The sequence below is a fragment of the Aedes albopictus genome, chromosome 2, assembly GCF_035046485.1.
Source record: "Aedes albopictus strain Foshan chromosome 2, AalbF5, whole genome shotgun sequence".
Classification (NCBI taxonomy): Eukaryota; Metazoa; Arthropoda; class Insecta; order Diptera; family Culicidae; genus Aedes; species Aedes albopictus.
Genome location: NC_085137.1, coordinates 65,436,230 through 65,452,864, shown reverse-complemented (window position 1 = coordinate 65,452,864; position 16,635 = coordinate 65,436,230). Strand labels below are relative to the sequence as shown.

At 40.3% G+C, this 16,635-nt stretch overlaps 2 protein-coding genes across 5 annotated transcripts in view; both read right to left on the bottom strand.

Annotated features, from left to right (window-relative positions):
* Nucleotides 1-16,635, bottom strand: part of LOC109419321 (neural-cadherin) — a 132,651-nt gene that overhangs the window by 32,205 nt on the left and 83,811 nt on the right. Inside the window, exon 9 of the mRNA XM_019693557.3 lies at nucleotides 473-714. Coding sequence (XP_019549102.1) covers nucleotides 473-714 — 242 coding nt within the window. The remainder of the gene's footprint in view (nucleotides 1-472; nucleotides 715-16,635) is intronic.
* Nucleotides 732-15,123, bottom strand: LOC134287613 (uncharacterized). 4 transcript variants are annotated; one of them, XR_009997407.1, is made up of 3 exons: nucleotides 8,663-15,123; nucleotides 8,506-8,584; nucleotides 732-8,432 (listed from the first exon to the last, which is right to left on the bottom strand). XR_009997407.1 is itself a non-coding variant. In XM_062849756.1 (3 exons), the coding sequence occupies exon 3, from the start codon at nucleotides 12,170-12,172 to the stop codon at nucleotides 8,921-8,923; it is 3,252 nt and encodes a 1,083-aa protein (XP_062705740.1). In that variant the 5' UTR covers nucleotides 12,173-12,472; nucleotides 12,546-12,624; nucleotides 12,703-15,123; the 3' UTR covers nucleotides 733-8,920. The 4 variants fall into 4 exon arrangements, 1 of the variants encoding a protein (XP_062705740.1); XM_062849756.1 differs by having other exon boundaries at nucleotides 733-12,472; nucleotides 12,546-12,624; nucleotides 12,703-15,123; XR_009997405.1 differs by having other exon boundaries at nucleotides 8,506-15,123.

The following is a 16,635-nucleotide window of genomic DNA, read 5'->3' as shown; positions in this document are numbered from 1 at the left end:
TGTGTGGTAACATTATTTTGAGAAAGAGATTGTTTCGAGCAGGTCTTACGGTTTCGTTGGTATAGAGTATTCAGTTAAAAATGATAATTAGATACAGCAGAGTGAAAATCATGCAAATATGGTGCTCTAAAACTACCAAACAGCTAAGGATACATGTACATATTTACAACTCAAGTGAATCAATAACCAGAGCAAACGGTGTTCCCGTGTTCTTAAAATAAGGAAAAAATGACCGTCTGACGTTTTCTTACAACACAAACAACATTTAATGTATGATTTTATACAGTCTCTCTGACTCCATAGAAATTAGAGGGTTTCGATCCAAAAATAAATAAAAATTCTATGAAAACGACTGACGAACATTTCCTCGACAATATCGGTCCACAAGGAACACCGTGGAGCAGCAACCAGAGAAGCATCAAGACCGAGAAGAGGCTGAAAACCAAGAACTTAAAGAACCGGAAATGCTCACTCAATATGATTAGCAGACACACAAGAATGGCAGCCAGTGCGCCCATGCTCAGCTTCAGCGTCTGGCCCTCCTGGATGAGTTCGCAATTTTCGCCCCAGAATCCGTCCGGGCAGTCGCAACGGTAGCGCAACTTCGGCTCCTGATTGATGCAGATGCCCCCGTTCAGGCAGGGCAGATCCAGACACTCGTTCCGGTCCATGCAGCCTTTGCCGTCGGGCGACATGACCCGGCCTTCACCACAACTGTGTGTTATTTTATTTAGGAAAGGTCGTTAGTTTTAGTTATGGGGGGCGAGGGGAGGTGCGTTAGACGGTTTGTGTTGGGTGTGGGTGGAGTGAGTATCGTTTGGATGAATGAGCGGCCAAACCAAAGCACAGTTCAAGATGATCAGATGAATACCGCGGAAGATGGATGAACGTTAGATGATGATGTTGATGGGAATATGAATGATTGCTTTATGCTAAGGTAAAGAAGTAAAGTGGGAATTTCAATGAGGATTGAAGAAATAGCGCTTTATTATGATGTCATCGTGCTCCGCAGATTTCAAGCCCGTTGAAAAACGATGAAAACTTTAAAACCGCAGCGTAATCACTGTAATCATTAACTTTATTTCGCCCGAAAATTCGGACCACTGTCGAGCTGGGTAATCAAACTCAAGAAAACAGGTCAAATAAAGTTTCACGACCGCACCTTTACAACACCGATTAAAGTCAAGCTCCCGTCCCGTCATTTCAGCAACATCCTTCAAACAATCTCCGTTCAACGAACGATAAGACCCCCGAAAGCCGCTTGACATGTGAACGCACAATTGCCCCTTGAGCCCAGCAATAATCATGAAACGGGTAACCAACAACAGCAGCAGCAACAACAAGAACAACAACAGCCGAAGGTTTGAGTAATAAATTATTCATTGCTGTTCCGTAAATTTCAGATCCCGTTCAGTTCCGAGAGCATAATCGCCCGAATTTGGGCCGGCTTTGTTTGATTTCTACGGGCTCTTTGCGCTCGTCATCGGAACAACAACGGTGACGCACATTTCATGGATGCTTTAAAGGAATTTTAACCTTGCCAACAAATGCTCGGTAGTAAAATGGTAGATACGTTTGGTAATGAACTTGTTGAAGGTGAAGTCTAATAAAGATAACAATAAATAATATTGTTTTGAAAATAGCTGAAAACGCAAAATAATTGCAATGTCCAAGCAAGTATTTCAAGCATTGATGTTGAAAACTTTAACTCGAGTATTAACCAAAAGTTGCAAGTAACGGCAGTTAAAGTTTCCTTTTGTGTTTTGTCACTTCAGATGACATCAACTGACGAAAATGTCCTCTAAAGAAATACATTTTGATTAGGGTTATTCCCGTCTAACTAAGCACCGACTGATAATGATCGAATTTATTCGTGCACCTTGTCTGATGTCTCATCATGGTCAATTTGGAATTAATTACTTTTTTATAAATTAGCGTCCATATCTTGTACTAAATGTTGTAAAAGAACTATAGCTCCTTGAAATAACAAGATTGAATTCTGTTTCCATCTAGTCCACAATCGAAATTCAATTCTCGGCACACTTTCTACAAGACACTTCGGTGCATAGGGTAGTCAAAAACTATGATTTGATTGTAGGTGTTTATTCGAAAAGATGGTAAAATCCGTCGCATTGCAAATCAAATCATGTGTTCAAATTACTTTTGGGCAGAAAGCTTTTAAATTGAGATGAATGTAGCTTTGGAATAACGGTCCAAATAGTTTAATTAATATTGTTTCCCACCAGATCATAACCCAAGAAACAGAACTGGCTGAATAGCAGTTTCTTAAGCTTAAGTTTGCTTAAGAGTAGTTTGTTCCACTCTAATACAGTGAAAATGTTTGTTGGGAATACGCCATTAAAGTGCAACGAAGAAAACTTTCTCAGTGATTATAAATTCTGTGATTTGCTGTGATTTCGTATGCAGAAAATCCACGCACTCATTTACTTGCATCGCTTGCATCTTCCCTAGACAAAGACTACTTATTGCTTACATTTTTTCGACGGGAAAAGAGTGATTTATTCAATTAGTTGAACAGCTTTTGCTACATTCTGAAGCACTGAAATCCAACTTCAAAATGCCCCAGAGCTTCGGCATACACGCAAATCAATACGCGATTCATTATGCTTTTTTTTTTTAATATTCACTCATCACAACAGTGATGCATCGAAAAATAAATTTAAACATGTCGCGATCAACCTTTCAGAACCTGTTATATAAGTGAATATTTGATTTTAAAATTAAAAAAAAAACATAATAATTATTTAACATAATAATAACATCCCTTTCGTGACGGAGCGCAAACAAGCGAAATCTCCATACAAATGGCTCAACTTTGGTTCTTCAGAACTATTAGATTTCCCAACAAAACAACAATTGTTGTTCCTCGTTTGGTAGAACTACTCTTTATCTTTCGATTTCTTGCCTTGACTACCTAGATAAATCGAAAATAAAAAATATGCGACAGATAAAACTTTTTCGTGTTTCACAGTTTTTGTTCACTTTTTGTTTATCTTGATGTGGTAAATCTATTATGCAACATAAAGAAAAGTTGTTTTGCACATATACAAGTATATGTAATGGCTCAATATTTTAAATAATTTACATCACATAAAACAAAGACTAAACAGATGAAAAAAATATGTAAAAATGTTATTGCTTAACAGCACAATTGCGCTGGTTCTTCCCGAAAGGGATATGAAACAAGCTGTGCTAGGCTGTAATTCTCGTTAATAAAATTAATAATTTAGCGTAAGATTTTCAACTGGAAATTCTATGTTTTGGAGGTTTTGGCTTTCTAAGTCTAGAGAATCCAAATGATTAAATTGGCCGTCGGGTAATGCCAATTTAATCATTTGGATTCCGGCCTAATTTATTTGGCCTTTTTACTGGTAAAGCTGTCTTCCCTTTTTTTGTTGTGTTCTATAACTAGTGCCACAGTTTCTTTTGGAGCTTCTTATAGCTTTTCTACAAATGAGTGCAAAAGTGCCAAGTGAGTTGATGAATGTGCAAAGGTAGTGTCTAAGTCCCTTCTAAAATTATGGTAAATATTCGCCTTAAATCTCTATGTGTAGAAATGCTACAAGAAGTTCCAAAAGAACTGTGGCAATAGTTATAGAACACAACAAAAAACGATAGACAGATTTACCCTTGAAAAAGGCCTAAAAAATTAGGCCGAAACGTCGGGCTGAGAAAGCCAAAACCTCAAAAAAAGTAATAATAATAACCATAATAATAATAATGGAGCAAGCTCACCAGTTTACATTATGTTTACCAATGACCAAGCTCTCACGGCATAAATACAATACTCGAGACAATACACACAAACAGCTTGTTCGATACCGTCATGTCGATCAAGTCCCGGCAGCAGGACTATTTTTTTTTGTTTATTTTTTTTTATTAATTTTTGAAAATAACCCAAAATTGCTAAAAGAGATTCCGGAAAAATAATGGAGGGATTCTCTGAGAATTTTCTAAGAAATTCCTAAAATTTTCAATATTCAAAATATGTTCAAATTGCCATAAGTTTTTCTATTTAAAGTTGGAACGGTTCTGGTAAGTTGCAATTGTATCTGATAGCCACTTTAGAGCTGTGTGTCTTCGGGTTGAATGAACCGAATGGAATACAATTTTGAGCATTTAAAATTCATACAAAAAAAAAACGGATAAACCCACCTAGTGGTGATATTGCCTTGCTCATTTAATAAGTACTCAAACATTTTTTTATCCAAAGCCATCATCGAATTTGGAAACATATCGATGGTAGATGGCACATATTCCGACGTTATGTTCAACGTATTGGCAGAACTGGAAAATATCAGACCTCTCAGTTGACTGCTTACCACCATCACTATCACTGGAGGCCGATCAATATCAAGGCGATAATTTCAAGGTTGGGTATAACTTCCTTCCACAATTCCAGGGTATTAAAAAAACTTTGTTCAGGGTTAACGTGATTGAATTTTAATTTTCTCATACAATGTGGACCCTACCTACTTTTTGAATTGTATATGAATATACTCTGAATGGCTGTTACAAAACAGCCGATTAGTTGATCAACTAATGGTGAAAATTTTAAAAATGTCGATATTGGGTTTCTTAAGGTTTAGACTTCTGTAATAACTTGAAAATTCACTGAATTTCCATTTTCCAGCGATATTTCACTCTAGTCAAACTTAATTCATTTATCAATTATGCCACCAATAACCCTATCATGGGCACGAGCAAAGTTTTGAACGTGGGTCGTTGCGAAGTCGCGTGCGAAATTCGGCTGTGATAATAATGAGCTCGTGCAAATGTGGTAATAAACTACACTACCAAAAGTTACGGCTTGTTTAAACATAAAAAAATGAAAATTTTCAAAAATTCCCTGTATGCGTTCGCATCCTGCATTTCGACCTCAAATGTAAGGTCTTCTCCATTGTCTCGTGCATGACTCGAATCAAGTACGAGACACTGAAAACGACCTTTGATGAGGTCGAAATTCGTATCAGGATGCAAATACATAGGTAGTTGGAATTTAACGGAACATTATTCAACTGGATTACAGCTTTCACCTACAAGTATTCCACTAACACGCCCAGGTTTATCAACAAATTTCCTACATAATTCCTTTAGTTAACTTACAATAAATTTCTGACACACATACTAGAGTAGTATTTTTGGTAGAATTTCTGAGATTAAAAGTCCGATTGATTTCTGAAAAGTTTAAGCAGCGTACATAGGGGAATTTGCGAAAAAATGGAAAAATCTATCGTTTCCTTTGACGAATTTTAGAAAAATCTACCTGAAAAAGCATCAGTTTCGGCCAGTCCGAAGTTTTGGCCATAGTGCGGTTTCAGCCTGTAGTGATTAAAATCCGCACTAGTCAATCCTTACAGTTGTGAAAACTAGAGGTTCCATTTCCCGACCATTTTGGTTGTCCCGGGATTCGGGATAAAATTTGTTGCTTGTCCCGGGAATTCCCGGGATCCCGGGATAGTTTTCAATCTGCTTAAAAACACATTTTTGCGAACAGTAATAAATATGTTATAATCATCATATCAAATAAATAAATGGGTCACATCAAGCAACTGGTCTTATCAATTTGAATTCGTTCTCTGAAAATACGACTTCAAGAAGCAAATGTTTTTCATGATTTCATCGAACAGTGAGGGTCGCTTTTTAGAACGGATATATCCGGAGTTCGATTTTAAGATTCGGGGTCAACTTACCATGTAGCTCAAAAAGTGACAACTCTTTCGCAATTACTTTCGAAAATTCAATCATTTCCGAATCAGTCTAAGACGGGTTGCCATATTACTTTATAGCCGATTAGTTTTTCGCGCATGCTCGATGGTGTAATGCATACAAGACAATCCAGCATTCAACTCGGCAGCATCATTATCGGTCTGTCTTTGGCAGTGTCGCAACAATCGAACTCCCAGTTTCTTGATGAACTTAATCATTTGCGTTTTCGATGAGCTTTCCAGTTCTGCTGGCACTTGCGTTGACGACGGAAGACCTTGAAGGAACTTTAGCGCTGTTATTATTTCCTTTTGGCGCCGATTGTTGATTCTTTTCATAATTGCATGGAAGAGGTCGTTCCCAACATTGGAGTTACTTTTTGTAAGCTTCGAATACAAGAAACTCAAGCTGCCTTCCGTAGACAATAGTATAGCATCTCGTCTTCCCAATGCTTCCGAAGCGAGTCTGATTGGCTGAAGAGCTTCCTGATGATTTTTTGCAGCTTCAAAATCATTGTCCATGTCCAACATAAGTCTAGAAAGGCCTATTTCGAAAAATTTCTCTTTGATGCTATCAAAACCATAAATGAAGTGCTCCAGCATTGTTTCAGTCGAGTTTCAACGAGTTTTGTTGAAACACAGTTGAAATGGTTTATGTAACATTTTCGTGACTTTTTGTGGAAAGCGATTTTTGAAAAAAAAATCATGACTCTTCGAATACGCTTCAGAGATTCTCCAAATTCAAATCAAAGCGAAAAATATGTGTAAGAAATGTGCGTCTCGGGAATCCCGGGATTTTCGGGACGGTGAAAAATGTTATCCCGGGATTCGGGAAATCCCGAATTTTTCAAGATCCCGGGATTTTTTGTCCCGGGATATCCCGGGTTGGAACTTCTAGTGAAAACCATAGATTTTGATTTGAAACTGACGGAAAAAATAACTATCTTTATAAAATCCCCTCCTATATATTAGCCAGTGCTATTTTATTGCAAAACACTATTTTTACAGGTTTTTGCTTTATTCCAACAAAACATAGTTTGAAAATTTTTATTTACCATATTCCACAGAACTGCTACTATTATTTTTAATGGTATTCCTGAGATTTTCACATGAAAAAGGTATGTTTTGTGTCAGCCTTTCTTAATCTAGGAGTATTATTTTTTTTTCCCAAAACTGGTTACAACTAGTGCTGAAGATTTTAAAAGCTTTTGAAGAAGGACTTTAAAAAAATTTAAATGAGGATTCTAGATTTTGAAATTCCTTGCGATACCTATCACCAAAAGGAAATTTAGAAATTTTTACTCTGACGCAATTCAAATTTTACTCTGACCACGTAAATGTTAAAACAAAAAGTGTACTGAAAATTGCCAAATATATGGTGAATTCAATTTCGGTGAGCACATGTACGAATTTCTGACATATTCTGTGAAAACAGTTCATAACAGTTTATCAACGAAAACACTAAGGTTTTTTTAATTGTTGATATTACTATATATTATTTAAGTTTCATTAATATTTTCTTGAGGCACGTCTTAGATATTGCCAAAAGTTTTGCGGGGGACTTTTTAAGATAATGAATCAAAAGTGCTGTGATTCCTTTAACACATTATTTCATAAAATGATCAAAGCTGCAGTATGGGCAGGGCACCCAATTCTTCACCAGGAAAGCGATTCTAAACGGTAAAAAATATATATTTAAATAAAACAAACAAAATCAAAATTGAAACACATACACGTTTTAGCCCACCACTCTATTCAATACCGTTGTTAATCTTTTTGGAAAACTTCCTTCTCTAAGATTTCTACAGGAATCTTTCTTGTAAATAGAACTTCTTGTAAATTCGTCTCAAACGAAAATGCTCTGGAATTGCTACTGGAAAATAATACCATTTTCTGAAAGTAGTCCTCGAGAAAAAAAAATCAGACATTTCACCAGCATTTTATTTGTGAATTTGGATTCATTTAAGTTTGGAAATTTGGTTCATTTTGGTGAATAACAAGCTAATTTTTAATTCACAAGGATAATTGGCGTAAAATTGTTCAGAAACTACTACGTAAACTAAGAAGTTCAAGCAAGGCTTATGCTAGAAATTCATTCAGATATGCAATAACGAAACCGCTTTGGAGGGTTTAACGAATGGAAATACCAGAAACATCTGCATGTATTTCATTAGAAGTTTGTATACTTTTTCCAAAATGTATTTCTTAAAAATCGAAAATTTTTGTCAGAAATTATTGAATTGGTTGCAAATAGAGGTTCCATTTCCCGACCGATTTGCTTGTCCCGGGATTCGGGATAAAATTTGTTGCTTGTCCCGGGAAATCCCGGGATCCCGGGAAAATTTCAAAATGCTTAAAAACGCAATTTTGTGGTAAGGAATATGTTTATTCAGCAGTAAAAAAAAATCTATGGTTCAAATCAAGTAACTGGTCTTATCAATTTGAATGCGTTCTCTGAAAATACGACTTCAAAAAACAAATGTTTTTAATGATTTCATCAGACAGTGGGGTTCGCTTTTGAAAACAGACGGAGTTCAAAAAGATGCGCTCGCTATTGGTTAACGTCGGTGTAATTGTCGGATTAAAGTGACAGCTCTTTCGAATTACTTTTACAATTAAATGGTTTCCTTGCCACGACTTCTTTTCTCAATTCTCTGGTTGGACTATAATTGGGGCCGTTACCCTAATCGGTATGTTGCGCGGATGCTATTTTTGTAATCACAAATATTTTCAATTATACATTACACATAAGAAAACTTCTATTCTTGCGTCTACTTACGATATAATCCACTGGCACGGCAGCTTTTCTGGTTATTTTCCCCTGTTTCGGGGCGTACCAAGCACCGGTATTTGCACAGCTAGTGGGAGAAATCCAGGTAAGTATTTGCTAAGTTTCACTAATAATTTACCTTTTTTCTCTACAGGTTTCAACTTACGGACTTTGTATATCAGTTTACACCGCACTCCCACAACTTACGGAAGCACCAATTAGTGTAATTTGGTTACCGAAATAAATTTTAAATAACTTTAATAACTCTAAACTGATTTTCTTTTCCTACTTTTACGATGGCGAAATTCCGTTGTTTTTATCGAATTCTACTTGCACCTCATTCATCTACTTTCCCTCTTATTTCACCTACCACTACTACCGCGCGAGAACTGTCATGCTGCAGTTATGTTGTGGTTAGACGGGTTCATATTTTAGACCGGTTCAAAATGTGCGGCGTCGCAACACCCCAGCCCGTAACATCCGGCATTTTCGGATTTACATTACCTCTTAACGACGCAAGCTTTACCAAGTCCCGTCTCTGCGCCTTACCATCTTCGTCCTCACGTTTGTCTGTCGAGCTCGTCCTTCTGAGACCTTGATGACCGCAGCGATGAAGCTTCATCTGCAAGACTGTCGGGATTTCCCGTCGACCACGAAGAATCGTCGAACCATTGCCAGCCGTTTCCGCTAGTGTCGTTGGTAGGATCTTGCCCAACAACTTGCGCCCCTCATCGAGCGCACGCATCACCCCAAGCTTCTCCTTTCGCCGACCGTTCTTGACTTCCTCCGGTTTTGCGCCACTTGCGACGAGCTTTCTCGACGGCCACTTTTCCTCGTACAACTGCGGCAACAACTCGCCGCGGTGCCTCGTCGAAAAGCGAGTCGAAAACGCCGATCCCCACTTGGATCCCTGACCGCTCCCAGGACTCTCTCCTTCGCCATCAAATGCGTCGGTGTCGTCGGTTTCGCCTCTTCTAGGCTCCGCAAGGCTTCCAGCGAGTTGATCATCCCGTTTCGGATTTCGAACCCGCCTATTTTGTTGTTCAGCCTGTCTTCTTGCGTTCGGGATGAGAACCGCCATGTTCGTGGCGATTTTTTCGGAGCTGTCCGGATGACGACACGTTTTAATTTCTTGTCTCCGGGTCTTCGACAGCGATTCGTCTTCGCAGCGATTGCCGACGAGTTGGGCGGTTCGCTCTCTTATTCGCTGGGCCCATTTCTTCTCCACGGTGCCCCGTGAAATTGTCACCACCGATTCTTTCGACGCATAATGACTCTCGGGCGGCAGATCCTCGTTTGTTACCTGCCGGTGGTAACCGAGATAGTTGTCGGCCGCCGCTGGGGTTTGCTGTCGCGGCCCATAGACCGTCCATCCTAGTTTGGTTCGAACAGCAATCGGTTCCACTGGCGTACCCACCTTTGCCTCCATCGGTGCAAACGCGTGGATATTGTTTACCCCAATCAGCAACTGCGGCTGTCCGTCGTACGATTCAATGGGCAGTCCTCGCATGTGCTCGTACTGTGCTGCAAACTCCTCAGAATCCAACCTTTGATGTGGCAGCATCAGTTTGTCCACCGTGTGCACTGTGTGCAACAGCATCTTGCCGCCGGCTGCAGCGCCTGTTCCCGAAGCCCACAGACTCATTCTTCGGCAATCCTCCACTCTCGACGTGTTTCCCGTCCACCGGATGGTCAATCGCTCTTGTACTCCGACCGCGCCCAGACGGTCGGCGAGCTTTTTTTCCACCAGCGTGACGGAAGCTCCTTCGTCCAGGAACGCTAACACCGAAACTGTTCTGCCTCCGCAGTGCAGCTGTACCGGAACGATCCGGAACAAGACCGTGCAGTTTGTCCTTATGGGTGCACTCAGCCCGACCGTGTTTCCGACCGGATGCATGAGCGAGTTGTGGAACTCTCTGCAGTCGCCGATGTTGCAGCGGATTTTCAATTTGCACTGCCCGTCGTGCTCGTTGAGGCAGACATGGCATAACTTCTCGAGCGTCACCAGCTTCAAACGCTCATCGTACCGCAACTTCTTGAAATCCGCGCAGTGCTGCAGACGATGATCCTTGGATTGGCACATCTTGCACGGTTTCAGCTTACTCTCTTCACTTGTGTTGTAGGTCGAACTGCTGGCTTCGCAGTGACAGTATAGCCCAGCCTCATTCGAACTCTCCTCTTCGGGCTGGGAATCTGATTCAGACGACGGCGATGGATTGAACTCCACGTCAACATTAGCTTCACAGGCGTCTGCCACGATGTCCATAAGGAAATCCGTCAGCGTCCTCAAGGTTGTTTCCCCTCGACCTCGCCGGTAATGGACCCACTCACGCTTTTCCCGATCCGGCAGCTTAGCAACCAGCGACTTTATCAGCAGCGGGTTGACGAGGTGTTGCCGTAGATCCGCTGCCTCCAGATGGCCGCAGAGTTGCTCCACCGTGTTTCCGAATGGAACAAAACTCCTCAGATTGTCCGGCCTCGGGGGTTCCAGCTGGTTCACCTTGTCCAGCAGGCATTGAAGCAATTGTTCCGGGCGGCCGAAGTGCCGGCGCAGCTTCTCGATGACCTGCGGGATGGTTTCGGGAAGTAGTAACTGCCCAGATACCAGTTCGAGGGCATCGCCTTCCAGCGCTTCCTGCAGTCGCATCAGGTTTTCGTGGTTCATGTAGCCGCAGACATCATTGGACGTTTTGTAGGCCGCGTAGAACAATGGCCACTGTGCTGGTTTGCCGGAGAATTTTGGGAGTTTGTAGGTTAACCCCATCCTCGCGGTCAGCTGGGCCTTCGTCGGCCCGGTCTGCTGCTTCCCCAGCCAGTTTTGGCTGGCACTTCCCACTTTCTGGCACGTCTTCCTCAGAGCCCTATCCCTCACCCTCGTTTTCATGGACGAATGCGAACTCTGGGTTGACGGATCGTCGTCCTCGTCTTCTTCGTCGGTGCTCTCGTAGTCTCGTGTTAGCTTCTTCACGTTCGCCTTTCTCAGCTTCAACACGTTTGGGTTGACTTTGCCGGAAGGACCCGCTCGCGAAACGTCCTTGACTACTTCCGGCGCCGGCTTCGACTTTTGACCCGAAAGTTCCGCTAACTCCTCATCCATCGCCGCCATTTGCATCTCGAACGACGACTCCCGGTTCGCCTTCAGCCACTGAATCTGCTCCTTCTTCTTTTGGAGCATCTCCGCTTGCCATGCTCTTTGTTCTTCTTCTTCTTCAGCGCGCATCTGCAGCTCCAACTCCGTCTTTCGCTGCTCGAACGCACGCTGCATCTCCCTTTCCTTCTTCCGCAGCTGCATCTCCACCTCCAGCTCTTCATACTGCCGCTTATGCTTCTCTTCTAGCGCTCGGCGCTTTGCTTCCAAGCTAGACGCAGCTAGACAAGAGCTGACGCTGGGTTTGTCCGACTCGTTGCCGTGTTTCCGGGTGCGAAACTGCTTCTTGGTGTCCTTCTGCTTCTGCCGGTACTCCTGGGCCTTCTCCTGGCAGGCCTTGCTTTGGCAGTACCACTTCTTCGGCAGATTGTCCTCATCGATGTCCACGCAACATGTATGGAACCATTTAGAACATCCGTCACAGCAGACCATCACCTCGTCGCTCGTAGATAGTCCACGAATTGTACACTGAGATGCCGTCAGATCCATGACGGTTTGGTCGTGGGTGGACTCAGCATCGGAAGTCATCTTTTGGCAGGTCCGAACTTCTCACTTGACACTATTACTTCGCAGAAGTTACTTCGCGGGTGTCATTTAATTTTTAAGAATGTTCCCGAGAGGGAAGCCAGGTTTTTAGAGCGGCTCAAGTTTTTTGTAGCAACGCTTAAACTGAAATTTATTAACAAATTCAATAAACACAATTCACAACACAGACTAAAATTACTAACAACTTACAATTAAATGGTTTCCTTGCCACGACTTCTTTTCTCAATTCTCTGGTTGGACTATAATTGGGGCCGTTACCCTAATCGGTATGTTGCGCGGATGCTATTTTTGTAATCACAAATATTTTCAATTATACATTACACATAAGAAAACTTCTATTCTTGCGTCTACTTACGATATAATCCACTGGCACGGCAGCTTTTCTGGTTATTTTCCCCTGTTTCGGGGCGTACCAAGCACCGGTATTTGCACAGCTAGTGGGAGAAATCCAGGTAAGTATTTGCTAAGTTTCACTAATAATTTACCTTTTTTCTCTACAGGTTTCAACTTACGGACTTTGTATATCAGTTTACACCGCACTCCCACAACTTACGGAAGCACCAATTAGTGTAATTTGGTTACCGAAATAAATTTTAAATAACTTTAATAACTCTAAACTGATTTTCTTTTCCTACTTTTACGATGGCGAAATTCCGTTGTTTTTATCGAATTCTACTTGCACCTCATTCATCTACTTTCCCTCTTATTTCACCTACCACTACTACCGCGCGAGAACTGTCATGCTGCAGTTATGTTGTGGTTAGACGGGTTCATATTTTAGACCGGTTCAAAATGTGCGGCGTCGCAACAGGAACAATTAATGATGATCAAATTGGAAGCTAGAATGTGAAAAGGGGTCTCTGAACTATTTTGAACATAATTCGGCCAAGCGACATTAGGCCAAATGCCGGACATCTGAAACACCTGAGCAGCGGATTTTTTCATCGAAAACTTATCCCTGTATACATAAATTGAGCTTATTAAAAATCATGAATTCGTGTGGTCAATTGATGTACCGAAACTTTGCACTTTGAGTAAGTGTGTGGTATTGATTTAAACACCTACAATCACAGTCTTACCTGAAACGAAACCTTTGTTGCATATTGTTTCGCAAGCCATAAAGAGATTGCGTCGTAATGGCAAAAATGGATCTTAGTGTTGATGGTTATTGAAGCACAGCGTAAAACATAGTTTTGTAAAATTAACGCATGCACTAAAATCACTCTATCTTGGTTCCCCGCAAATTCCCGCAAAAAAAGACCGATAGCATCCGAAAAAGAAGAGTGTCAACTAGCTTCCTAGACCAGTTGCATGTCGAACACGGTCGAATACTACTACATTTTGAACAAATTGGCAAATAAACCATAAAATTTGAGTAAATATTGTAAAACTTTAAACTTAAAGATATCGCAATTTGTGCATCAAATATGCAAAATATACTAAATTTACTGGAAATCTTTATCTTTTTCTTCATGGCTCGACATCCCCACTGGGACTTGGCCTTCCTCGCTCCAACTTAGTGTTCTTTGAGCACTTCCACAGTTATAAATTGAAGGGCTTTCTTTGCCTGCCATTGCATGAATTTGTATATTGTGAGGCAAGTACAATGATACACTATGCCCAGGGAGTCGAGAAATTTTTCCCGGCCGGAACCGGGTATCAAACCCGCTGATTCCAGATTGGCGATCCATAGCCCCAACCACTAAGCTAACTGGAGACCCGCTGTTGGGAAATGTAGGCGTTGTATTTGTTGGGCACATTGTTCACCACAAATTACATTTTTCTTAATATTGGTTATAATTGAGAATTTTCGCTTACAAGAAGTTTCTCCATACAAAAAACGATACAATTTTGTTACAAATAAAAAAAAATCAGTCGGCATATAATCAAACATAGCCCAAACAATCATACATATATAAAAATAGATTTATCTAAAAAAAAAACAACTTTTTTGAATTTTGTCGCGAAATTTTGATTTCTGGCCCATAGTGCTATGATTGCAATTTACCGAGCAATTGCTTGCTGTCCGAACTCGCTATCGCTCGTCGGACCTAAAAAAGGGATATCATCTATGTTTGCATTATACCGGGCAAATTCTTGAATCTGTGGTTTGCCTAGAACCGAATCGATGCAGTTGCGGTGCATCGGATATCGGAAACTTCGGCAGCCTTCTGCCGCCTCAGCTCCTCAATCCTCTATGCGGCATCGCCGCATGGTCTATATAATTTTTGGCTCAAAATGCATTTACGTTTATTGCTCGTTTTTTGATATTTATTGATAATTTATTTTTTTGTTATTGCACTTTTTGAATTATTTATTGCTTTTTTGATATTTTTTTATTGTGATTTTTTTAAATTTATTATGGAAAAATCGAATTTATTTATGGAAAATTCGAAGCTTTTTGGTGGGAAAATTGGCTTTTTTTATTGCAACAGTTGAATTATTCATTGCATTTTTGACGTTTTTAATTGCTCAAAAATCATTTATTTATGGAAACTTTTGATTTATTTATGCGTTTTTCTATTTGTTTATGGAACTTTTGTTATTTATTACTGATTACACCCCTGTTTCTTCACTGGGACTTTTGGAATTATTTATGACGAATGATCACTTTCTTATGAGTCGTTTATATTTTAGCCTTCATCTAACTACTATTACCTAGCCGTTCAACTCGAGAACGCATGGCAAGAAGATCGTCGTTGTGATTGTGTTGGTCAACAATGGCCATCTGTTAATTTCAATTTCTCTTATCGCTCGCTTGCGTATCTATCCACCGTATTCTTTTATTACTTTCCTTACTCCCTCTTACTTCGAGTAGTATTCATATCACCGAAAAAAGCCAATTAAAATTAATTATGATTAAGTTAAGGACAAGGTATTTGGAGTACATAGCTCAAAATTTCTAGAGCACCGCTTTTTAGAACCGTTGAATGGAATTGGATGAAAATGCATCACGCTAATTGTTCAGTGGTTGTCAACAGCGTGATGCATTTTAATCCAAATCCATTTAACGGTTCTAAAAAACGGTGCTCCAGAAATTTTTAGCAATGTACTCCAAATACCTTGTCCTTAAGCTAACTTATAAGGTTAATAATTAGTTAATTAATTGAAGATAATAGTTAATAGATAATAGTTAATATATAATAGCTTTACCAGGGAACGGAATTTTATAACCTCTGAAGATATTTAAAACATAGCGCCAAAGTTCGACCAAAAAGCATGTGTTTTCTGGAATAGACCATTTTCTAAATGTTGTGGTTTTTTTCTATCAAAAATAAGAATTTCAAAAGTCATGGGTACATAATTGAACTGCTAGTAATAGTTATTATTTCCCGTTTAGCTACCGGCTTAGAATAGCATTACGGACCCCCTGTTCGGGGGTTAAAGTCGAAAAAAACATGGAACCCCAGTCCAAGGTGTTAGGCGACCCGTGCTGAGGGATGAATGGTTGAGGGGGTTTAAAAGATACTCGATCGTTAGATAGATAAAATCGTTAAAGTTGTGTTTATTTCGAATAGATTACTTTAAAGGCTGTTATGAACAATGAACATTCATAGTTAATTTGCGATACACTCCTTAAGTACTATTTGATGTTGAACCTAAAGTTTGGCTCGATAATCCAAGGGTCATTAGGTCGACACTGCGATGACAATTTTTTATAATATTATTAAGTCGCATAAGATGCTATATTTCAACACAATAGCGCACGTATGTATAAGATATCGCTTCGGATTATCTTGTTAACTTAAGGCTATGGATCGCCAATCCAGAGACGACGGGTTCGATTCCCGTACCGGTCAGGAAAATTTTCTTGACTCCCCGGGCATAGTGTATCACTGTGGTGCTTGCCTCACAGTATACTAATTCATGCATTGGCTGGCGAAGAAAGCCCTTCAATTAATAACTGTGGAAGTGCTCAAAGAACATTAAGTTGGAGAAAGGCAGGCCAAGTTCCAGTGGGAACGTGGTGTCGTACAGAAGAATTAGAAGGTATCGCTTGAAGTCATGTAACTTTATCAATGTCTCCCCAACGCACGTATATTACCTCCATTGTTGTACGTCGAAACTCTTATGAGACATGCGTCTTGCTTGGATGGTAATGAGATATCAGTCAGTCAAACTCCATAGAAGTAAATCAAAACTGAATTCAAGTGGAAAGTACACTGAAAATAACCTTGGACCTTGGTCACTCTGAAAAATTTCATTCAGAACCAGAATAAAGAAGCACAGGTGTCTAAGCTTTCATGTATTACTGTGCACAAGACACATTTCGTAAATCTAGGCCTCAATATCTGACATCAACTCAAACAAAGCGGTTCTTAAAATATGAGAAGAACCCGTTCGAAACATGACAATCTTGATGGAATACCATAATAAAAGCTATAGGTTTACTCCACACATCTAGCACACATGAGCAAGCTCTGATGCACCTCATACCATTACGA